This window comes from Saimiri boliviensis, chromosome 11 (genome assembly GCF_048565385.1).
Source record: "Saimiri boliviensis isolate mSaiBol1 chromosome 11, mSaiBol1.pri, whole genome shotgun sequence".
NCBI classification, from domain to species: Eukaryota; Metazoa; Chordata; class Mammalia; order Primates; family Cebidae; genus Saimiri; species Saimiri boliviensis.
Window position 1 is genome coordinate 15318197 of NC_133459.1, and position 20011 is coordinate 15338207.

Below are 20011 nucleotides of genomic sequence, written 5' to 3' on the forward strand. Positions count from 1 at the left end.
CCCCACACAGAGCCTGGCACATTGTAGGCACCCAACTCACATAATGAATGAGAGAATGGTAGGGAAGGAGGGATTCTGAGAATTTGGCTACGGTAGACATTATATCTCCCAGAATATTCTGGGAGAAATCGAAGTCAAGACTAGAATTCTTAGCCAGGTGCAGTGGCTCATGCCTGTAATCCCAGAACTTTGGGAGGCTGAGGTGGGTGGGTCATGAGGTCAGGAGTTCGAGACCAGCCTGGCCAATATGATGAAACCCCGTCTCTACTAAAAAATAAAAATAAAAAATTAGCCAGGCACAGTGACACATGCCTTTAGTTCCAGCTACTCAGGAGGCTGAGGCAGGAGCATTGCTGGAACTCAGCAGGCAGAGGTTGCAATGAGCCAAGATCACACCACTGCCCTCCAGCCTGGGCGACAGAGGGAGGCTCCGACAAAAAGACTGGAATTCTTCTTTTTTCTTTTTGTTTTTTTGAAGCAGAATCCTGCTCTGTCACCTAGGCTGAGGTGCAGTGACACAATTTCAGCTCACCACAACCTCTGCATCCCGGGTTCAAGCGATTCTAGTGCCTCAGCCTCTGGAGTAGTTGGGACTACAGGCATAAGCCACCAAACCGGACTAATTTTTGTATTTTTAGTAGAGACGGGGTTTCGCCATGTTGGCCAGGCTGGCCTCGAACTCCTGACCTCAAGTGATCCACCGACCTCGGCTTCTCAAGGTGCTGGGATGACAGGCGTGAGCCACCGCGCCAGGCCTGGATTCTTCTTGAATTACTTGCGTTACTAAACTTTACTTGTTTGACTACAACTCGTCGTTGAGGTGTGGCCACACGGGGCCCTGAGCACACACGTGGGTTCCCGTAGGTGACGCGTGGAGGGCGGTAGGGTAAGGGCGCTTAATATGGTGGATCAGGTGACAGCTGAACCTTAACAGTCAGGAGCACATTCAGGCCAGGGCGCAGTGGAGGCAAAGGCTCGCGGACAGAGACACTGCAGGGTGGGCTACAGTTTTGCCTCTAGGCCAACTGGGTCCCAGGCCTAAGAACTGAAGCGATGCGGACGAGCCACACGCAGACCACGGGTTATGGAGGGTCCGTTTATGGCGGGGTCCCGGGCGCTTTCTCTGCGTCAGAGGGTGTCTGGAGGGAGACGGAAGCCTCCAGAGGTGGCCCGCCGCGTGTCTTGAGCCGGGCCTCCAGCAGAGGGCGCACAAAGGAGGCGGTGCTGAAGCCCCCCCCCTCCCCCACGGCCCCACTAGCTGCCGCTCTAGCCAACCTGGTCACAGAGTCGCACCGCTTCCGGCCGTAGAACGGAGGAACGGTGAAAGGAGCCGGAAGTCCGGTGGGCTCCAGGCGTCGCGATGGAGGAGAGCGGCTACGAGTCCGTGCTGTGTGTCAAGCCTGACGTCCACGTCTACCGCATCCCTCCGCGGGCTACCAACCGTGGCTACAGGTGACTCCCCGCCGCCAGACCAGGCTAGCTCCGATTTAACCCTTTCTCCGCCACCCGGACACACCCACTGCGGGACCCGAGGACAGCCCTGGCCAGTGTAGGGGCGAGGGGGAGCTAATGCTGCTGCGTCTTCCAGTTACAGGCCCGAGCAGGGAGGCGGACCCGGAGTGTCGGCCGTCTCAGTACGACGCACCGGACTGCTGGCGGCGGGGAAGGCGTTAAAGCCGTGTCTAGTACTTGGGGAACCCCGTTGGGCTGCCGGGTACCTATCCTTGGTTTGGGTGGTGGTGTCGTAGACGCTTCTCTTTCGGCGCTAACCGATGGCCTTGAAGGGGTCTTTGAAAAGCCTCAAGCGGGGAGGTGCGCTATCACAGACGGAAATCCCCGAGAGGAGGGGAGGGAGCCCAGAGCCGGCCGAAAGGACTCGTCCAGGGTGGCTTGAAGCTGACGGTCGGAGCCCATGGCCTCCTTCCTACTCAGATCCCTTCCCACGAATTTCACCCTGGAACCCAGCCTGGGGCAGTTGGGAAGACCCCCATCTACATTTCCCTAATCTCCACCTGAGACGAATAAACACACACGCTTGTAAACATACAAAGTATCTCTGCAAGGGAACACAGGAAACTGCCCTGGGGAGGGAAACCGCGCCGTTGGAAGGAGACTTCCTTTTCCTTTTGTACTATTTGCATTTTGTTACCCTTTGTATGCGTTTTCTATCAAAACAAGACGGAAAAATATTAAAAGAAAAAAGATAGACCTCATACAGTCAACTTGGCCTATGGCTGTTTTGTGCCGCTGAGTGGTGGTGGGGAGTGCTGGTGGGGAGTGCTCGTTTGTGCTGGGGCCTGGGTGGCTCCTGAAGGCGATGGTTGTCCAAGTTTTTCGGAAATACAGGATTGGCCTGCACCACAAGAATGATGGAGCGTCCGTATATCCTCTTGTTACTTTTCAGTTGTGTTACCATGGGCTCATAGCTGATTTTATGGTGAAAAGATGTGTTAGTGAACACTACATTCATGAGATATTTTAAAATAGTATTGAAACCAAAATAACAGCAGTAACTAGAATACATTTGCTTTCTGTCATCAGACTGGAGATGGACCATGAAACCGTTCATGGTCGTTTACCCCCGTCCCCTGTTGGGTCTTCAGTAGGATGAGTTTGGTTCCTCTTGGTGCCCCAGAGAGCGAGGTTACAAATTGTCAGGACTGGCTGGTTTGGCTTAGAGGAAGCGACCAGTGCCTGTGCCTAAGTCTTGGAGCTTTCCTTAGCCTGAATGTCAGGCCTGGTAAGAGGAAATGAGTCTGCTGATTTTCTGAATTGAGAGTCTGCATTTGTGCAGCTCTGGAGAACTGGCATAGGGACTTCCAAGAAGAGTCTCCCAGAAACACCCGCAATTCTTGCTATTTGGGGATTTTACTGACCTTTTCTTAGAACTAAAATGTGAAGTTTTTTTTTTTTTCCTGTCTTGATAGAGTTATAATGAAGTTATTGCTTTAAAAGAGCCAAAACAGAGCCAGGCATGGTGGCTCATGCCTGCAGCACTTTGGGAGGCAGAGGCGGGTGCATCACTAGATCAGGAGTTGGAGACCAGCCTGGCCAACATGGTGAAACCCCATCTCTACTGAAAATACCAAAATTAGCTGGGCGTGGTGGAAGGCACCTGTAGTCCCAGCTACTCTGAAGGCTGAGGCAGGAGAACGCTTGAATCCGGGAGGTGGAGGTTGCAGTGAGCTGAGACAGTCCCTCAGCACTCCAGCCTGGGCAACAGAACAAGACTCCATCTCAAGAAAAAACAAAACAAAACAAAACAAAAACCTGCCAAAACAGCTGGCTGTGGGGGCTCAGGCCTGTAATCCCAACACTTTAGGAAGCCTAGGTGGGAGGATCCCTTGAGCCCAAGACTTCAGGACCAGCTTGGGCAACATAGTGAGACCCTATCTCTTAATTTTTTTTTTTTTAAATTAGCTGGGTGTGTTGGTACACACCTGTACTCAGGAGGGAGGATCTCTTGAGCTCAGGAGGTGGAGGCTTCAGTGAACTGTGGTTGCACCACTGCACTTCAGCCTGGGTGACAGAGTGAGACCCCATCTCAAACAAATCAGAGCCAAGAGAGAGGCATTGCTGGCCAGGCTCGGTGGCTCACGCCTGTAATCCCAACACTTTGGGAGGCCGAGGTGGGCAGATCACGAGTTCAGGAGTTTGAGACCAGCCTGGTCAACATGGTGAAACCTCATCTGTTCTAAAGATACAAAAAATGAGCTGGATGTGGTGGCACATGCCTGTAATCCCAGCTACTTGGGAGGCTGAGGCAGGAGAATTGCTTGAACCCGGGAGGTGGAGGTTGCAGTGAGCCGAGATTGCACCATTGCACTCCAGCCTGGGCAACTGGGCGAGACTCTGTCTCAAAAAAAAAAAAAAAAGCAAAAAAAAAAGCATTCCTGTAGGTTCATGGTTTTTCCTGGGTTGCTTCCTAAGTACCCGTTCACTTTTCTCACATGTACTGTTCTCCTTTTCTCTTCTGGTGATTGCTCCCCCGCTGTCTTTTTTCTTCAAGATAGTCTCACTGGTCTCATAGGGTCGCTCTGACCACTGCAGTCAAGCAATGTCAGAAACAGGTGGCCGGGTGCCGTGTCTGAACGCCTGTAATCCCAGCACTTTGGGATGCCAAGGCAGGTGGATCGTGAGATCAAGAGATTGAGAGCATCCTGGCCAACATGGTGAAACTCTACTAAAAATACAAAAATTAGCTGAATGTGGTGGTGCGTGCCTGCAGTCCCAGCTACTTGGGAAGCTGAGGCAGGAGAATTGCTTGAACCCTGGTGGCAGAGGTTGCAGTGAGCTGAGATTATTGTGCCATTGCACTCTAGCCTGGGCAACAGAGCAAGACTCTGTCTCAAAAAGAAACAGAAACAGAAACAGGTTTCTGCAGCTGCTTCCTCTACAGAAAGGAAACTGGAAGGCAGGCCTATCCGGAGGAGGACGCTGGTCTGGAGAATGGGACATCGACAGCCTACTGTGTTTTTGTATGGCTCGTACCTAAGAATGGTTTTTACATTTTTTCAATGGTTTGGGAAATTTTTAAAGGAGAGTATTTCAAACTGGGAACATTATATGAATTTCAGGTTTCAGTGTCTACAATTTGATTGAAATACAGCTGTGCTCAGTAGAAAACATTCATTTAAGATACCTAAAGCATGAACATGTACATGTACCATATTGCTTTTTACTCTACAGCAGCAGAGATGCCTTGTGACAGGCTGTGTGGCCTCAAAAGCCAAAGATATTTACTGTCTGACCCTTTACAGAAAATGTTTGCCAACCCCTGGGTTAGAACAAGTCGTCCTTTCCATCCCCAGCATTGGGGTCACGAAGCAGGAGCCTCTGGCAGAGGTTCAGTGGTGTTTGTCTCCTCAGGGCCGCAGAGTGGCAGCTGGACCAGCCATCATGGAGTGGCCGGCTGAGGATCACTGCAAAGGGGCAGATGGCCTACATCAAGCTGGAGGACAGGACCTCAGGTAACCACAAGGGAGGACGCTTCAAGCTGAGGGGCCGCACTCCCACTTTCTGAAGGGAGAGTTGGCTCGGTCTGGCCAGGCTGCTCAGGGGTCATGGGAACCTGTCCTGAAAGTCAGAGATGTGTGTGTACCTTTAAGCTGTACCAGTCCCTCACCTTAGTTGTAGAATGTACTGTCCCCAGGTGTAAAAACGAGTATTTCCTGTCAAACACCAGTTCTTTTTAGGAGTCCTCAGGAAAAGGTGGAGGCCAAGGAAAGGAGACTGCAGCTTGGTCTGGGTGGGAAGTAGGAAGCCCTGGAATTGGCCTTGAAGACGGGCAGGGTGAAGATGCACAGCCTCTCCCGCCGGGCTCTGCTTCCTGCAGGGGAATTGTTTATCAACGCAGCCGCAACTCCCAGAGCTGACCGCACCCATTCACTGAAGGAGCTGAAAACTGTCCTACTCAGCTCTTTCTGCAGGGAGAGGACAAGCCGAGCCGGGTTGTGTTGGGGTGAGCTGGCAGAGATCGTCTTGAGGGAGACTTCAGAAGTCCTGGGCCACCAGTGCCTCTGGAGTCCCCCTAGCTGTGACCCCGAGTGGGGTCGGACATAGTGCTGGCCCAGTCAGGTGCCACAACTTTGAGTCTTTTTTTTTTTTTTTGGATCTGTAGAGATTTTCCTCTGTAGAGCAGAAGAAAGTGCAAAAGTTTAGAGACAGAACTGGCTGCCTCTTCTCAGAACTATGTTCTGCCTGAGCTGCTGGACATTGGGTGAGCCATGTGACTTCTGGAGCCTTGGCCTCCTTGTTGAAATGAGGATCATATTAGTTCCTCCTTCATAAGATTGTTGGAGACAGGAAGTGAGCAGATATTTATCTAATCGCTTTATGAACTGCCAGGCAACCCAAAGCACTGATTTGTTCTCTGGGAACTTGGGTACTGGCGGCAGAGGAGTTTGAAGAGGGAGCTGCCGTGGCCAGACCAGAGGATTTTAGCTGGAGAATTGCCGGGTTATCCCAGGTAGTGTCATGAGAGAATGGTAACACCTCTTGTTCTCTGGGGAATTTGGGAACTGTGACTTTAACATGACTGCCTAATGTAACAGCCACTGCCCAGGGCTGAGCCTGCCTTGTGGGACCCACCCCACGGTGCTCTTAGCTTAAGGTCATGCCTGGGTCACATTAGTCTTTGAGCTTCCCATGAGGTAATGAGCATATCACTCTAGGCCAGGCTTTCTCAGCCTCAGCACTGTTGACATTTGGGGCCAGATGGGTCTTTGTTTTGGAGAGCTGTGGAGCCCTATGAGGATATTTAGTAGCACCCCCCAAGTTGTGACAATCACAATTATCTCTAGACATTGCTAGATGTCTCTTGGGGACAGGGGAGCAAAATCGCCCCTGACTGAGAACTGCTATAGGCTGAAGGTATTTTGGTGAGGTTGGAACAGAAGGCAGATAAATTGACAAGCTGCAGATTCTCGGGCTGTTGGTTTTGAATCAGTTCAGCCTTGATTACAAAATTACCTCTAGGCCGGGCATGGTAGCTCATCCCTGTAATCCCAGCACTTCAGGAGGCCAAGACAGGTGGATTACTTGAGCCCAGGAATTCCAGACCAGCCTGGGCAATATGGCAAAACCCTGTCTCTAATAAAAATACAAAAGTTAGCCAGGCGTGGTGGTGCACACCTGTGATCCCAGCTACTTCGGAGGCTGAGGCACAAGAATCCCTTGAACCAAGGAGGTGTAGGTTACAGTGAGCTGAGATTTTGCCACTGTACTCCAGCCTGGGTGACAGAGCACAACTGTCTGATAAAGAAAACAAAAACCCAAAAAACAAAGTTACCTCTAAACCACAGGACTCAGTAGAAGGTATTTGGTTAAATACTTAAAGCACCAGCCAGGTGTGACTCATGCCTGTAATCCTAGGGCTTTGGGAGACCAAAGTGGGATGATCACTTGAGGCCAGGAGTTAGCAGCCTGGACAACATATCAAGACCCTGTCTCTAATAAAATAAATTGAGTGGACATGTTGGCATGTGCCTGTGTTCCCAGCTACTCGAGAGGCTGAAGCAGGAAGATTACTTGAGTCCAGGAGTCGAGGCTACAGTGAGCTATGATCCCCTGCACATTGCACTCCAACCTGGGCAACAGAGCATGACCCTGTTTCTTTTTTTTTTTTTGGTCACCCTGACTGGAGTGCAGTGGCACAGTCTCAGCTCACTGCATCCTCAGACTCTCCTGGGGTTAAGGGATCCTCCTGCCTTAGCCTCCTAGGGAGCTGGGACTAAATGTGCATGCCACCATGCTTGGCTAATTTTTAGATTTTGTAGAGACCGGGTTTCCCCTTGTTGCTCATGCTGGTCTCAAATTCCTGGGCTTGGCTGGGTACAGTGGCTCATGCCTGTAATCCCAGCACTTTGGGAGGCTGAGGTGGGCGGATCACTTAAGGTCAGGAGTTCAAGGCCAGCCTGGCCAACATGGTGAAACCCCACCTCTACTAAAAATACAAAAATTAGCCGGGTGCGGGCACCTGGTTAGGTTCAGACAATTGAATCTAAAACTCTGCTACTTGGGAGATTGAGGTAGGAGAATTGTTTGAACCTGGGAGGCAGAGGTTGCAATGAGCTGAGATCACGCCACTGCAATCCAGCCTGGGCAATAGGGCGAAACTCCATCTCAGGAAAAAAAAAAAAGTAGAAATCAAATTTCTGGGCTCAAGCAACATAACCCTACTTGAGCCTCCCACAGTGCCCACAGTGCTGGGACCACACCCAGTCCATGACCCTGTTTCTAAAAGACAAAACAAAAAATACTAAAAGCACTAACAGAAGTCAGCACATGCGATTTCGGTTATAAATGCTCATAGAAGTTTTAGGTTGCACTGCACCTGTCAGGTGCTGTGGTTGACGAGGTGATGTGTTTCACAAAGGATCCTTTTATAGCTAATCACACTTACCCTGTTACTCAGATTGAGTTAAATCAGCCTGCTTCAGATTCTTTATGGGTGTGAAAACTTGCTCCCTTCTTTCCACGGGGCTCACAGGCCCCTCTTACCGTCCTGACTCAGGCACGAGGCCTTGTCAGCAGGTGTACCTAGGGCAGGGCTCACCTGTTCTAGGACACTCAGGGTTTGGGCAGGTAATGTAAGTGGGTAAAGCAGACGGAACGGGTGGGCTGGTAGCTGCAGCTTATTCCCAGGTAGGCTTGGAGGCTCAGCATTGATAGAGGTTAATTTTAAGAGAAGCCAGGCAAAATACTAAACTGTGGGCTAGATTAGACCTGTAAGCCATCTCTAACTTAAATCTTTCCTTGGTTATATTTTCTGTGTCTTCCCTTTAGCAAGAATGTATTTGATTTGAATCCCAGAGTAAGGTTTGCCAGTCTGTCTCAGCTGGCTAGAGGTGCCTTGCAGGAAAAAGGCCCAGTGGTGTGGTAGAAACACCTGGCTGGAAAGGGGCTCAGGGCTCAGGCTAACCTGTGCTTTCAGGGGAGCTCTTTGCTCAGGCCCCAGTGGATCAGTTTCCTGGCACAGCTGTGGAGAGCGTGACGGATTCCAGCAGGTACTTCGTGATCCGCATTGAAGATGGAAACGGTAGGCATGGATCCTGGTGCTTCCTCCTCTTGACAAAGGTTTTCTATGCCTTTGGAAGGTGGGATTGATATTTTTTTGTCCCCCCACCCCAGGGCGACGGGCGTTTATTGGAATTGGCTTCGGGGACCGAGGTGATGCCTTTGACTTCAATGTTGCATTGCAGGATCATTTCAAGTGAGTGGTTCTGAGAGAGACGTGCTCATGCCCCTGCCTTCTTTCCCTGGGCAGAAAGATCTTCCAGGTTAGGGTACCCAACTGGTTGTGTGTGATTTGTCTGGCAGCAGAGACTCAGGAAAACCCAGGGCAAGCCACCTCTGTGCTCTGCCAATGTTCATCTCTGCTATAAAGCCTCTCCTCTACCCAGGGCCCATCTCTACCATACCAGCCTTCAGGCCTGCCACCTGTCTTCCCTTATCAGGCCCCTGAGCACCCAGAGTCCTCATGAGGCTCCCGTGACCTTTCTGGGCCTGCTTCTCCATGTAGTCAGTGGTGCTTGGATTCCCAGGGCACCCAGCAGATGCCCTGATGTCCTTTTCTGAAGCTAAGGGACAGGGCAGGAAGTCCTCCTCCACCATCTACAGGGCTCCACCTCAGACTGCCAGTGGGTGGGCTGTGCCCAGCCACTCGTGTGGGCACCTCTGGCTCTTCCCTGACCTGGAGCTGCTGGGTGGTGTGGTCTGGAGGGTGGTGGACCTTTGTGTTGGCCTCTGCTTCTGGGCATCTGTCTTGTCTCCCATCTACCTCCTGAGTGTTCAGGGGTGTGTAGAGATCACATCTGAGTTCTCAGGCCACAAGCTGCAGAGGGAAGGGCAGGTTCTCACGTGTCCCAGAGACGAGTGTTAGGACCCTCTATGTAAGTGATCTCACTGAACTCAGCCTTCTTGAAGACCTATAGAATTGTTGGCATATTTTGCTGACATGGAAACCAGTGCGCATGCAGCTACAAGTGTCAGAGCAGGATTTGAATTCAGGCCTCACTCCCAAGCCTGCACTCTTTCTACCACCCCATCTCCCTATGAGCCTCAGCCTGGACTGACGGCAGGCAGTGGTGAAGTGAGCCGGTGATTGCAGGGCAGCTGGTCTCTTCCTTCCTGACTCTTTTCCTCATGTTCTCTCCCCAGGTGGGTGAAACAGCAGTGTGAATTTGCAAAACAAGCCCAGAACCCAGACCAAAGTCCCAAATTGGACCTGGGCTTCAAGGAGGGCCAGACCATCAAGCTCAACATTGCAGTGAGTTCTACCGTTGCTTGGCTGTGGTGGCCATGGTCACATGATATTTGTGGCCACCTAGCCCACAGCCCATCGCTCTCCTTACAGTTCAGCTCCTTCAGTTCAGCAGATGTTCAGTGAGCATCTGCCTTGTGCCAGGTCCTGCACCAAGGGTGAATGAGAGACCTCTGCTGTCAGGAGCTCAGAGTTGAGCTGAGACAGGCAGGTAAAGATGTGATTACTACATGGCAGGAAAGGTTCCATGACTAAGGGGTGCCCTGGGTGCTAGAGGAAGGGCACGCAGCCCATAGTTGTGAGAACCAAGGAAGGCTTCCTGGAAGAACGGACCTGTAGGCAAGAGAAGAATGATCAAAGGGTGGTTCACACAGGAACAGCAGATGCAAAGCCTCTGAGCTGAGGAGTGTCAGTCACTTGCTGCCAGAGGTGGCGTTTCTGTCTTAGCTATTAGAGTGGATCAGAGGGACTTGTGTATTCATCCCAGGCTGCATCTGGAATAAGGAAGATTTGGGAGAGTTCTGTCTGGAAGGCGTTGAGCTGGGCGCTAGGAGTCCTGGACAGCTTCTGCTGATGGTGTTTTCCTGGCTCCCGTGTCTTCGTTCTGAGCTACTCTGCCTCTGGCTTTTCCCCTTTCAGCTCCTGTTCATAGGAACAGGTTGGGCTGGGCTGGGCTGGGTTGCCTAAAGTTGGCCTCTACTTGGCTACAAGGGTGGAGTGGGGAGATGAAGTCAGAGTCATGATTTCAGGGACCCAAGGACCAAGTGGATTGGCTTTTGTTTTTGGCAGGAATACTGTGTTGAGATGTGTTTTTGAAGCTTTGTAACTCTGAAATAATGCTTTTCCTCTTTACTCACCATCTCTCTCTCCTCTTTTCTGCTTCGTGCTGGTGATGATTTGGGATCCTTGAAGTTGGCCAGCTGGCCCTTAAGAGAGAAATGAAAATTCAATCCAGTGGACTGGTTGGGATGTGATTCTTTCTCTCGCTTGGAGGAAACTAACATTTAATGAGCATCAGCTGTGGGCCAGGTAGTGTTTTTAGGTGTTTCTCATATGATTTAAACATCCTTTCCCTTTCCTCTATGAGATGAGGAAATGGAGGCTAAGGGAGAGTTGGGGACTTGCCCAGGGTGATGGAGCTAGAAATAGCTGGCACAGTGGGACTCACACTGAGGTCTTTGAGGTCTTTTGACTTCAGGGTTGGGCTTACTATTCTTTCAAGCTACTGCTTTCCGTAAAAGTAGGGAACACATTATCTCCATTCATCTGTGTGACTTGTGCTGGTTTCTGGCTCGTGCTTGGTGCGCAGTTTTTTGTTGTTGTTTTTTTTAAAGCATTTTCTTGAAGTATGGTATGCATGCAAAAAGAGTGTACAAATCATAAATGCAGAACTCAGTAAAATTTAAAAAACCCATTTTATAAATTCGCACCTAGCTCAAGAAGCAAAAGATTATCAGCACTCTGGAGGTATCTCTCCTGATCCCTTCCAGTAACTACCCTGAGTAACCACTATCCTGACTTCAGGTACCCTAGATTTTGCTTGTTCTTAACTTTCATGGATGGAATCATACGTCTCGTCCTGTTGTGGTGTGATTTCTTTCTTTTACTCAGTGTCATTTTTGTGAGAGTCATCCATGGTGTTGCATGCAGTTTGTTCATTCTCATTGTTGTGGCATATACCATTGTGAGAATTTACCCAATCGATTTATGTTTTACTGATGATGGACATTTGGGTAGTTTCCAGTTTGGGGCTATTAGAAATAGTGCTGCTGTAGATGTTTGAGTTCATGTCTTTTGATGCATATATGTATGATTTCTGTTGGTTTACATCTAGGAGTGGAACTGTAGAGTCCTAAGTTTAAATTCCTATGTTGAGCTTTATAGATCCTTTCAAATAATCTTTCAGAGTAGTTCTGCAGTTTACAATTTGACCAGCAGTGCATGAATGTTGACTCCATATCGTAGTCAATACTTGATAATCTACATTAATCTACATTTTAGCCATTCTGGCGAGTGTGTAATCGTCTGTCATTGTAGCTTTGAACTGCATTTCCCTGATGAATGAAGTGGGGTGCTGGGTTTTAAAATGAACCTTATTTGTGATAGATTCAGAATTATGATGCATTAGATATAGCTTGGAACAATGGGGGTGCTAGGTAGGGCCATCTTTTGGTTACACAGATGTTGGGAGTCTGGGGTCACTGTGGCCCTCCTCGTGGGGTTTTCTGGTGGCAGTGGGACTCCAGCAGGACTGGCTGATTTGCATTCCTCTTCCCTCTTTAGAACATGAAGAAGAAGGAAGGAGCAGCTGGGAATCCCCGAGCCCGGCCTGCCAGCACAGGAGGGTTGAGTTTGCTTCCCCCTCCCCCAGGGGGCAAAACCTCCACCCTCATCCCTCCCCCTGGGGAGCAGTTGTCGGTGGGGGGATCCCTCGTCCAGCCAGCAGTTGCTCCCACTTCAGGTCAGTGCTCAGTGGGTGACTGCTGGATCGGTACCTGTGGGGTTCTCTTCTCGCTGGCAGCCAGGCCCTGTGGTGTTCCCTCTGTCACACACACGAGTTCACCATGTAGTGCTTGTCCGTGTCAAAGCAGAAGGCGGGTACCCAAAGCTGATCCTGCACACACTGGGTAAGGGGCTTCTCCTACTTCCCCTTTAGGGCTTTCTCCCTGCCCTGAGAGGCAGGAGCTGGGACTTGTTTGTTACTGTGAAATCATCAGCGTGTCAGTTTCTGGTTTCTAGTGTCTGCTCAGTGGGTACCGAGTGAGTGCGTAATGGATACATGGTCTCTGCTCATGTGTAGTGGGAGTGATGAGTCACAACACAAGAGACCAGTGTATAGGGCCTAGAGCCACCACCAGCCGGTGTGATCTGGGGCGTCTTCACGGAAGAGGTGACATCGAGCTGGACCTTGAAGGAAGGAGATGGAATGGGAGTGGTTGGCATTCCAGGCAGAGAGAAGAACACGAATGAGGCTCAGATTTTTAGACACCTGGTGTATTTAGGGAGATGGGTACAGCACAAGATGTGCCAAGGTGAGTGGTGGGAAATGAGATTTTGTTTGGAGTGAGAACCTCGGGTCTGGGAAGCTGAGAGCGTTTGCCCCAGCAGGTTGTGCTGAGGAGCCCTTGGGAGACCCTGGGATTCCAGAAGCGAGTGCCTAGCGTCAGCCTCTGACCACGCTGGAGAGCCAGCCCTTTGTGTCTACCTCCCGATGCTGACTGGCCCAGCTTGATCCTCCTCGCCTTCCCCGGTCTGGGGGATTGTCACCAGCCTGCCTTCTGCACACAGCTCTCTCCAGCTTGCAGGCAGGAAGCCTTCCTGCTTTTCTGATTCCTAAGCATCCCCAACATCAGCTCCCCTATCTGGAGGTCATGCTTCAAACCTCAGCCCTGTGGGGAAAGCTCCAATCTGGAGAGTGGCAGAAGGGGTAGTCAGAGAGCCCCTGCCGGACACCAGGAACTGTTCTTTAAGGGTTATTTCTCAGAGTGGGGTCATAGGACCACTTGCCTTGGCATCACAGTGGGGTGGGGGCAAGAATCTGCATTCTTATGTCTAGTTTGTGTGTTGAGTAAAGTCTGAGAGCTACTACCTTAGGCCTTCCCTCGGTTGCTGATGCATTTTTAGCAGGTAATATGGCGTGCTTGCTGTGTGCCAGGTAGAGTTCTAGGCACAGGCCGGTACAGCATCAAGTTCTGGCTCTCAAGGGTTCGTGTTCTGGTGTCTGAGACAGGCAGTTAGCATGTCTACAAACAAAATGGTGTCAGATGATAAGTCAGGAATAGCAGTATTTATGGAGTGCTTACTATATGCACCAGAATAATATGGTTGGGTTCAAATTTCAGCTTACCAGCTTTGTGATCTTTATTGATTTTTGAGACGGAGTCTCACTCTGTCTCCCAGGCTGGAGTGCAGTGGCGTGATCTCAGCTCACCACAACCTCCGCCTCCTGGGTTCAAGCAATTCTCCTGCCTCAGCATCCTGAGTAGCTGAGATTACAGGTGCCCACCACCATGCCTGGCTTATTTTTATATTTTTAGTAGAGATGGGGTTTCACCATGTTGGCCAGGCTGGCCTCGAACTCCTGACCTCAGGTGATTCACTCGCTTTAGCCTCCAGAAGTGCTGGGATTACAGGTGTGAGCTACAGCACCCAGCCCAGTTGTGTGATCTTTAGAAAATCACTTCTCCATGCCTCATTTTTCTCATCTGTAGGATGGGGGAAGTAATGATACTTACAGTATAGGTTTCTTGTGAGGATCAAGTAAGCTGGTCTGTGTATAGCACTTAGAATAATTTTTGGAACATTGTAAATGCTCACTGAATGTTAGCTCTCATTTTGTTGATGTCGTTATTGCCACTCTGTGCTGGACCTGTTCTAAGCATTCCGTGGATATTTAATCCTCACACTGATTTCATGGAGGTAGTTACTGTTACTTTTGCCATTTTGGAGGAAAGAAAATGGAAACTGAAATGACCTGCACAGACAGTGGCTGGTCCTGATCCGTCTCTCCCTAGGGGCTGGGTAAGGTTCGAAGAAGATAATGTGTGTTGAGCATTTGATGTTCTGTAACCATTGAGGGCCCTAGTTTTATCTGTTCTCCTAGCCCAGAGCAGATTAGAAATAGCCAATTAGTGTGAAGGCGTAGGGTGGCAAACACAGGCCCTTCAGAAGGGACAGTTGGCAGCACTGGGGGAGGTGCCAGAAAAGCACAAAAGCAGGCATTGCAGCCCCATGGTGCCACCCACCTTGGTAGAGAGATAGGAATGAGCCTCTATGTTAGCTCTTTGGAACGCTTTTCCTGACCCCTACCCAGTTTGGGGCCTGGGACTTGGCACGTGGCTGGCACATAGCGTTCTCAGCTGGTTGATCCAGACATGGTAGTGCAGGCTTGATATGAAGGTGATCTTGCGGTTTTGGTGGACATTCTCCATTCAGGAAGCCAAGACAGGATATGGTGTATGTTAAATAGATTTCAGCGTAAACAGTTGATAACAAAGTCAGCTTCAGGTATGCGTGATTGAAGACCTGGGACTCACCACCCCCTACTGGCATCCCTCTTTCTACCTTATATGTGGCTTTCTGCTTTTTCTCTAGAGCCCTCAAGGGCTGGTGAGAAGACGCTGGAAGTGTGACAACTCAATGATGTTTTGTTGCCCAAAATCATGTTTCCGTGTGGCTTTCCCAGCCACCTGGTGTCATGAGACTGATCACTGAGTCTCATTATTTGGTCATGGACACAACCAGAGAGGTCTCTGACTCCCCTGTCCCCTCTTCTCTTCCCACGGGTCGGACTCGGGAACATCAATAGGAGGTGCTTCTGTACCCTGGCCACAGCCCAAGCCTGCCACCGCTGCCACCGCTGACATCTGGGGAGACTTTACCAAATCTACAGGGTGAGGAGGGCCATGTTCTGTGGTGGGACTGGGGACATGGCCATTGCTCTACAAACTTGGTATTGTTCCAGAACCCATGTCTGCCTTCTGGTGTTAGGAGTAATAGTTTTGATTTGGATTTTCTTTTTTTTTTCGAGAGGGAGTTTCACTCGTGTTGCCAGCCTGGAGTGCAATGGCATGATCTTGGTTCACTACAACCTCTGCCTCCTGGGTTCAAGCAATTCTCCTGCCTCAGCCTCGCAAGTAGCTGGGATTACAGGCACCCACCACCATACCTGGCTAATTTTTTTGGTATTTTTAGTAGCAATGGGGTTTGACCATGTTGGCCAGGCTGATCTCAAACTCCTGACATCAGGCGATCCACCCTCCTCAGCCTCCTAAAGTGCTGGGATTATAGGTGTGAGCCACTGCACCTGGCCTGATTTGGATGTTTTCAAGTCAGCCAGAGGACAAGAGCCCCAGCATGCCTGCTTTGGGTGGCACATTTCTTTCCATGGAGGTTTTGCTGCTCTCTGCTGCTGTATACCCTGGGGCAACCTTTTGCGAATCTGGACCTTACTTTTTTTTTTTTTTTTTTTTGGTTGGTTTTTGTTTTTTGTTTTTTGTTTTTAAAGATGGGATTTCACCATATTGGTCAGGCTGGTCTTGAACTCCTGACCTCAGGTGATCCGTCCACCTCGGCCTCCCAAAGTGCTGGGATTACAGGTGTGAGCCACCACGCTCGGCAAATCTGGACCTTTCAATTGCCTCCCCAAGTGCTTTGGCTTGTCCCCAGCACCTCCTTCTTCTCTCCCCCATCTCCCATCCCCAGCTTCCCCAAAATACTGGACCTAGAGTTCAGAACCAGGTTGCAGCCTCGGCCCATCCTCATAGGACCTGTGAGGCAAGGTGGCTTGTCTTCTCCGACTCCATAAGATTTCAAGACTGTACTTGGGGCAAGGGTGAAAAAACACCAGATTCCCTCACTATTATTTATATTATTTATATGGACAGATTCTAGGACATGGGACAGCATACATTTTCTTTTTCTTTTTTTGAGACAGGGCCTCTGTCACTCAGGCTGGAGTGCAGTGGCACGATCACGGCTTACTGCAACCTCAGTCTCCCGTATAGCTGGGTCTATAGGTGCACACCACCATGCCAGCTACTTTTTTGTATTTGTTTTTGTAGATAAGAGGTTTTGCCATGTTGTGCAGGCTGGTCTTGAACTCCTGGGCTCAAGTGATCTGCTCACCTCAACCTCCCAGAGTGCTGGGATTATAGGCATGAGCCACTGTGCCCAGCCACATTTTCTGTGAAGAACTAGATAGCAAGTAGTTTAGACTATTCAGGCAGTGTGGTCTCCGTTCTGGCTACTCAGGTTGGCTTTTGTTGCACGAAAGCAGCCACAGACAAATGTAAATGAATTGGCACGGCTGTGTGCCAGTATAACTATTTACAAAAGTAGAGGCATGGGCCGGGTGTGATGGCTCATGCCTGTAATCTTAGCACTTTGGCCAGGCAGAGGTCACCTGAGGTCAGGAGTTCAAGACAACCTGGACAACATGGTGAAACCCTGTTTCTACTAAAAATACAAAAGTTAGGCCAGGTGCAGTGGCTCACACCTGTAATCCCAGCACTTTGGGAGGCCGAGGCCTGTGGATCAAGAGGTCAGGAATTTGAGACCAGCCTGGCTAACATGGTGAAACCTTGCCTCTACTAAAAATAGAAAAATTAGCCGAATGCAGTGGCAGGTGCCTATAATCCTAGCTACTCAGGAGGCTGAGGCAGGAGAATCACTTGAACTCAGGAGGTGGAGGTTGCAGTGAGCCGAGATTGCACCACTACACTCCGGGCGGACAGAACAAGACTCTGTTTCCAGAAGAAAAAATACCAAAAATACAAAAATTAGCTGGGCATGGTGGCACAGCACCTGTAGTCCCAGCTGCTTGGGAAGCTGAGGCAGGAGAATTGCTTGAACCCGGGAGGTGGAGATTTCAGTGAGCCGAGATCATGCCACTGTAGTCCAGCCTGGTGACAAGAGCGAGACTCCATCTCAAAACAAACAAAAAAACCAGAGCCATGAAACAACTACTTTAACCCTTTTCCTGTTTGCCCTGAGAAAACTCACCAGTGGCACTTGAGGCTGCAGCATTTACCCTGAGATAACTTTGCCACAAAATATATTGCTTTTATTTTTATTTTATTTTACTTTATTTTGAGACGGAGTTTCACTCTTGTTACCCAGGCTGGAGTGCAATGGCACGATCTCGGCTCACCGCAACCTCTGCCTCTGGGTTCAGGCAATTCTCCTGCCTCAGCCTCCTGAGTAGCTGGAATTACAGGCACGTGCCACATGCCCAGCTAATTTTTTGTATTTTTAGTAGAGACGGGGTTTCACCATGTTGACCAGGATGGTCTCGATCTCTCGACCTTGTGATCCACCCGCCTCGGCCTCCCAAAGTGCTGGGATTACAGGAGTGAGCCACCGCACCCGGCCTGCTTTTATTATTCTTTTCGCATTGCTCTAGTATATCAGCTTTCGAAACATAAAGACCTCATTCTATTTATAGCATTCTGTTCTTAGTAGTGGCATTTCCAAAATTTACAATATATAGTAAATATATTTACAAAATATCTTTACAATATTTACAAAATATAGTAATTCTCTCTTTTTTTTGAGACAAGGTCTCACTCTGGTTGTTTAGGCTGAAGTGCAGTGGCATGATCTTGACTCACTGCCTCCTTGCCCTTCCAGGCTCAGGTGATCATCCCACCTCAGCCTCCTGAGTAGCTGGGACTACTGGCAAGAGCCACCACCCCCGGCCAATTTTTTGTATTTTTAGTAGAGGTAGAGTTTCGCTGCATTGCTCAGGCTGGTCTCGAACTCCTGTACTCAAGCAGTCCACCTGCCTGGGCCTCCCAGAGTGTTGGCGATTACAGATGTGAACTACCTACCATGCCAGGCCCAAAATATAGTAATTCTCGATTGTTGAAAATGTCAAATCCTAGAAAACGTAGCATTCTTTTTTTTTTTTTTTTAGACTGAGTTTTGCTTTTGTTACCCAGGCTGGAGTGCAATGGCGCGATCTCGGCTCACCGCAACCTCCGCCTCCTGGGTTCAGGCAATTCTCCTGCCTCAGCCTCCTGAGTAGCTGGGATTACAGGCACGCGCCACCATGCCCAGCTAATTTTTTGTATTTTTAGTAGAGACGGGGTTTCACCATGTTGACCAGGATGGTCTCGATCTCTTGACCTTGTGATCCACCCGCCTCGGCCTCCCAAAGTGCTGGGATTACAGGCTTGAGCCACCGCGCCCGGCTGAGAAACCAACTTTTATCTGCTTTGTATTTTCAAAGATCTGAACTCGTCCACCCTTCCCTGTCTTCTCTTTACAGATCAACTTCCAGCCAGACCCAACCAGGCTGGGTTCAGTTCTGACCTGAGCACAATTTTTCCTCATGTGACTTCTGGGAAGGAGCTCCCTCATCTGGGCCAAAGGAAGGAGGGCAAAGCATTCCTCAGCTGGCCTGTGTTTGGAGCATGAATCTCTCTTCTCTCCTTGCCTGGCTCTGTTGACAAACCGGGCATGTTTGGCAGTAAATTGGCATCATGTCACACTGTTTCCTGGGATTCAAGTATGCAACCAGTACACAGGAGAAGAAAAGCTCCAGGATCCCTGTCCCCATCTGCCCTCTTGACTTGAGAGAGACTCTGAGACTTCTATTGCAATGACGCATATTAAACACAAGCCCCCAAAGCAAAAGAATGGGTTGAGTTTGCTGCCTGGATTCAGATCAGCCCTTCCTGATCTGCAGGTGTCATGTGATCACTGTTCAGTGGGGGGCTTTCTTTACCTACAACTGGCTGTAGCCACTTCAGTCTATCTGTCCTCCAGAGGAGGGGTTCCTTCCTGATTTTTAGCAGGTTTAGAGGCTATAGGTTGAGCTTACAACCAGGAGGGAAATTGGAAGGATTAAGCAGCTTTTAAAAATGTTTAAATGTTTTGCTTTGCTAATATGCTGATCCTCACTAACTCATCTTTGCAAAAAGAACTGCTCCCTCAGTGTGCTCCAGCGGTGTCTCCGAAGGCATTCCTCACTGTCAGCGGCTGCCCCAAGCTTCAGGCAGCCGTGTTCATCTCTGGCCAGTTATCTGGTTTCCATGTATTCTAGGCCAGTTAGGCAACACAGAGCCAAGGCGGGTGCTGGAAGCCAGCTGGAATGCTGTTGGGGCAGGAAGATGGAAGCTGTCGGCTTGGAGCTGTGGGAGCCATCACTCCTGTCAGCTCGTGGCCCTCTAGGCTCACCGATTCACAACACAGCTCCTGGCAGACTTGGGTTTCTCTCTGGTGGTTTCTAAAGTGCCTTATCTGCAAACAACTTCTTTCTTTTCTCCTTCAGGAACTGTGAATGACTAGCCGAAGGAGCTCAGTAAACTAGAAGTCCAGGGTTGCTTGGATTACTGGCTTGTAAGAAATCTCAACGCACCTCTGAAATGCCTTTTATCAACTTACCTCTCAGTTGAAAGATTTCTTTTTTCAAGGGTCAAGACCATGAACTGAAAAAAGTGTTGGCTTTTTTGTGGGACCAGATTTTTAAGATAAAATAAATATTTTTACTTCTGTCATTGTATGTGAAAGATGAACCTGTTTCTGGTAGTGTGGCTGTTAAACTCTCTAGTGTGCCACAGCTAGACTGGTGGCCACATCTCTCACCATTCGCCAAGTGTCCATATTGAAAGTTCAGGGCCAGGGTGTCAGGCTGGCCGAAGTGAGGAAATCCAACCCTGTTGTCTAAGGCAGTTGGTAACCTATCCTGTGTTCTCTAGGATAGCTGGGTTTTTTCATCATCTTTTGGGTGATGGGAAAGTAGTT

General features: G+C 49.7%; 1 protein-coding gene across 2 annotated transcripts; it reads left to right on the top strand.

Annotated features, from left to right (window-relative positions):
• Positions 1-1299: 1299 nt before the first annotated feature.
• Positions 1300-19764, top strand: NECAP2 (NECAP endocytosis associated 2). Of its 2 annotated transcripts, XM_003934962.4 has the most exons (8): positions 1302-1452; positions 4870-4970; positions 8435-8539; positions 8632-8713; positions 9661-9769; positions 12047-12224; positions 15072-15156; positions 18534-19764. In XM_003934962.4, the coding sequence occupies exons 1-8, from the start codon at positions 1361-1363 to the stop codon at positions 18574-18576; spliced, it is 795 nt and encodes a 264-aa protein (XP_003935011.1). In that variant the 5' UTR covers positions 1302-1360; the 3' UTR covers positions 18577-19764. The 2 variants fall into 2 exon arrangements, with proteins under 2 accessions (XP_003935012.1, XP_003935011.1); XM_003934963.4 differs by lacking the exon at positions 15072-15156 and having other exon boundaries at positions 1300-1452.
• The last annotated feature ends 247 nt before the right edge of the window (positions 19765-20011 follow it).

Coding starts and splice junctions, on each gene's coding strand:
- NECAP2 (XM_003934963.4), top strand. CDS start 1,361: ATGGAGGAGAGCGGCTACGAGTCCGTGCTGTGTGTCAAGCCTGACGTC. Junction 9,770..12,046: donor CCATCAAGCTCAACATTGCA/GTGAGTTCTACC, acceptor TTCCCTCTTTAG/AACATGAAGAAGAAGGAAGG. Junction 12,225..18,533: donor AGCAGTTGCTCCCACTTCAG/GTCAGTGCTCAG, acceptor TTCTCTTTACAG/ATCAACTTCCAGCCAGACCC.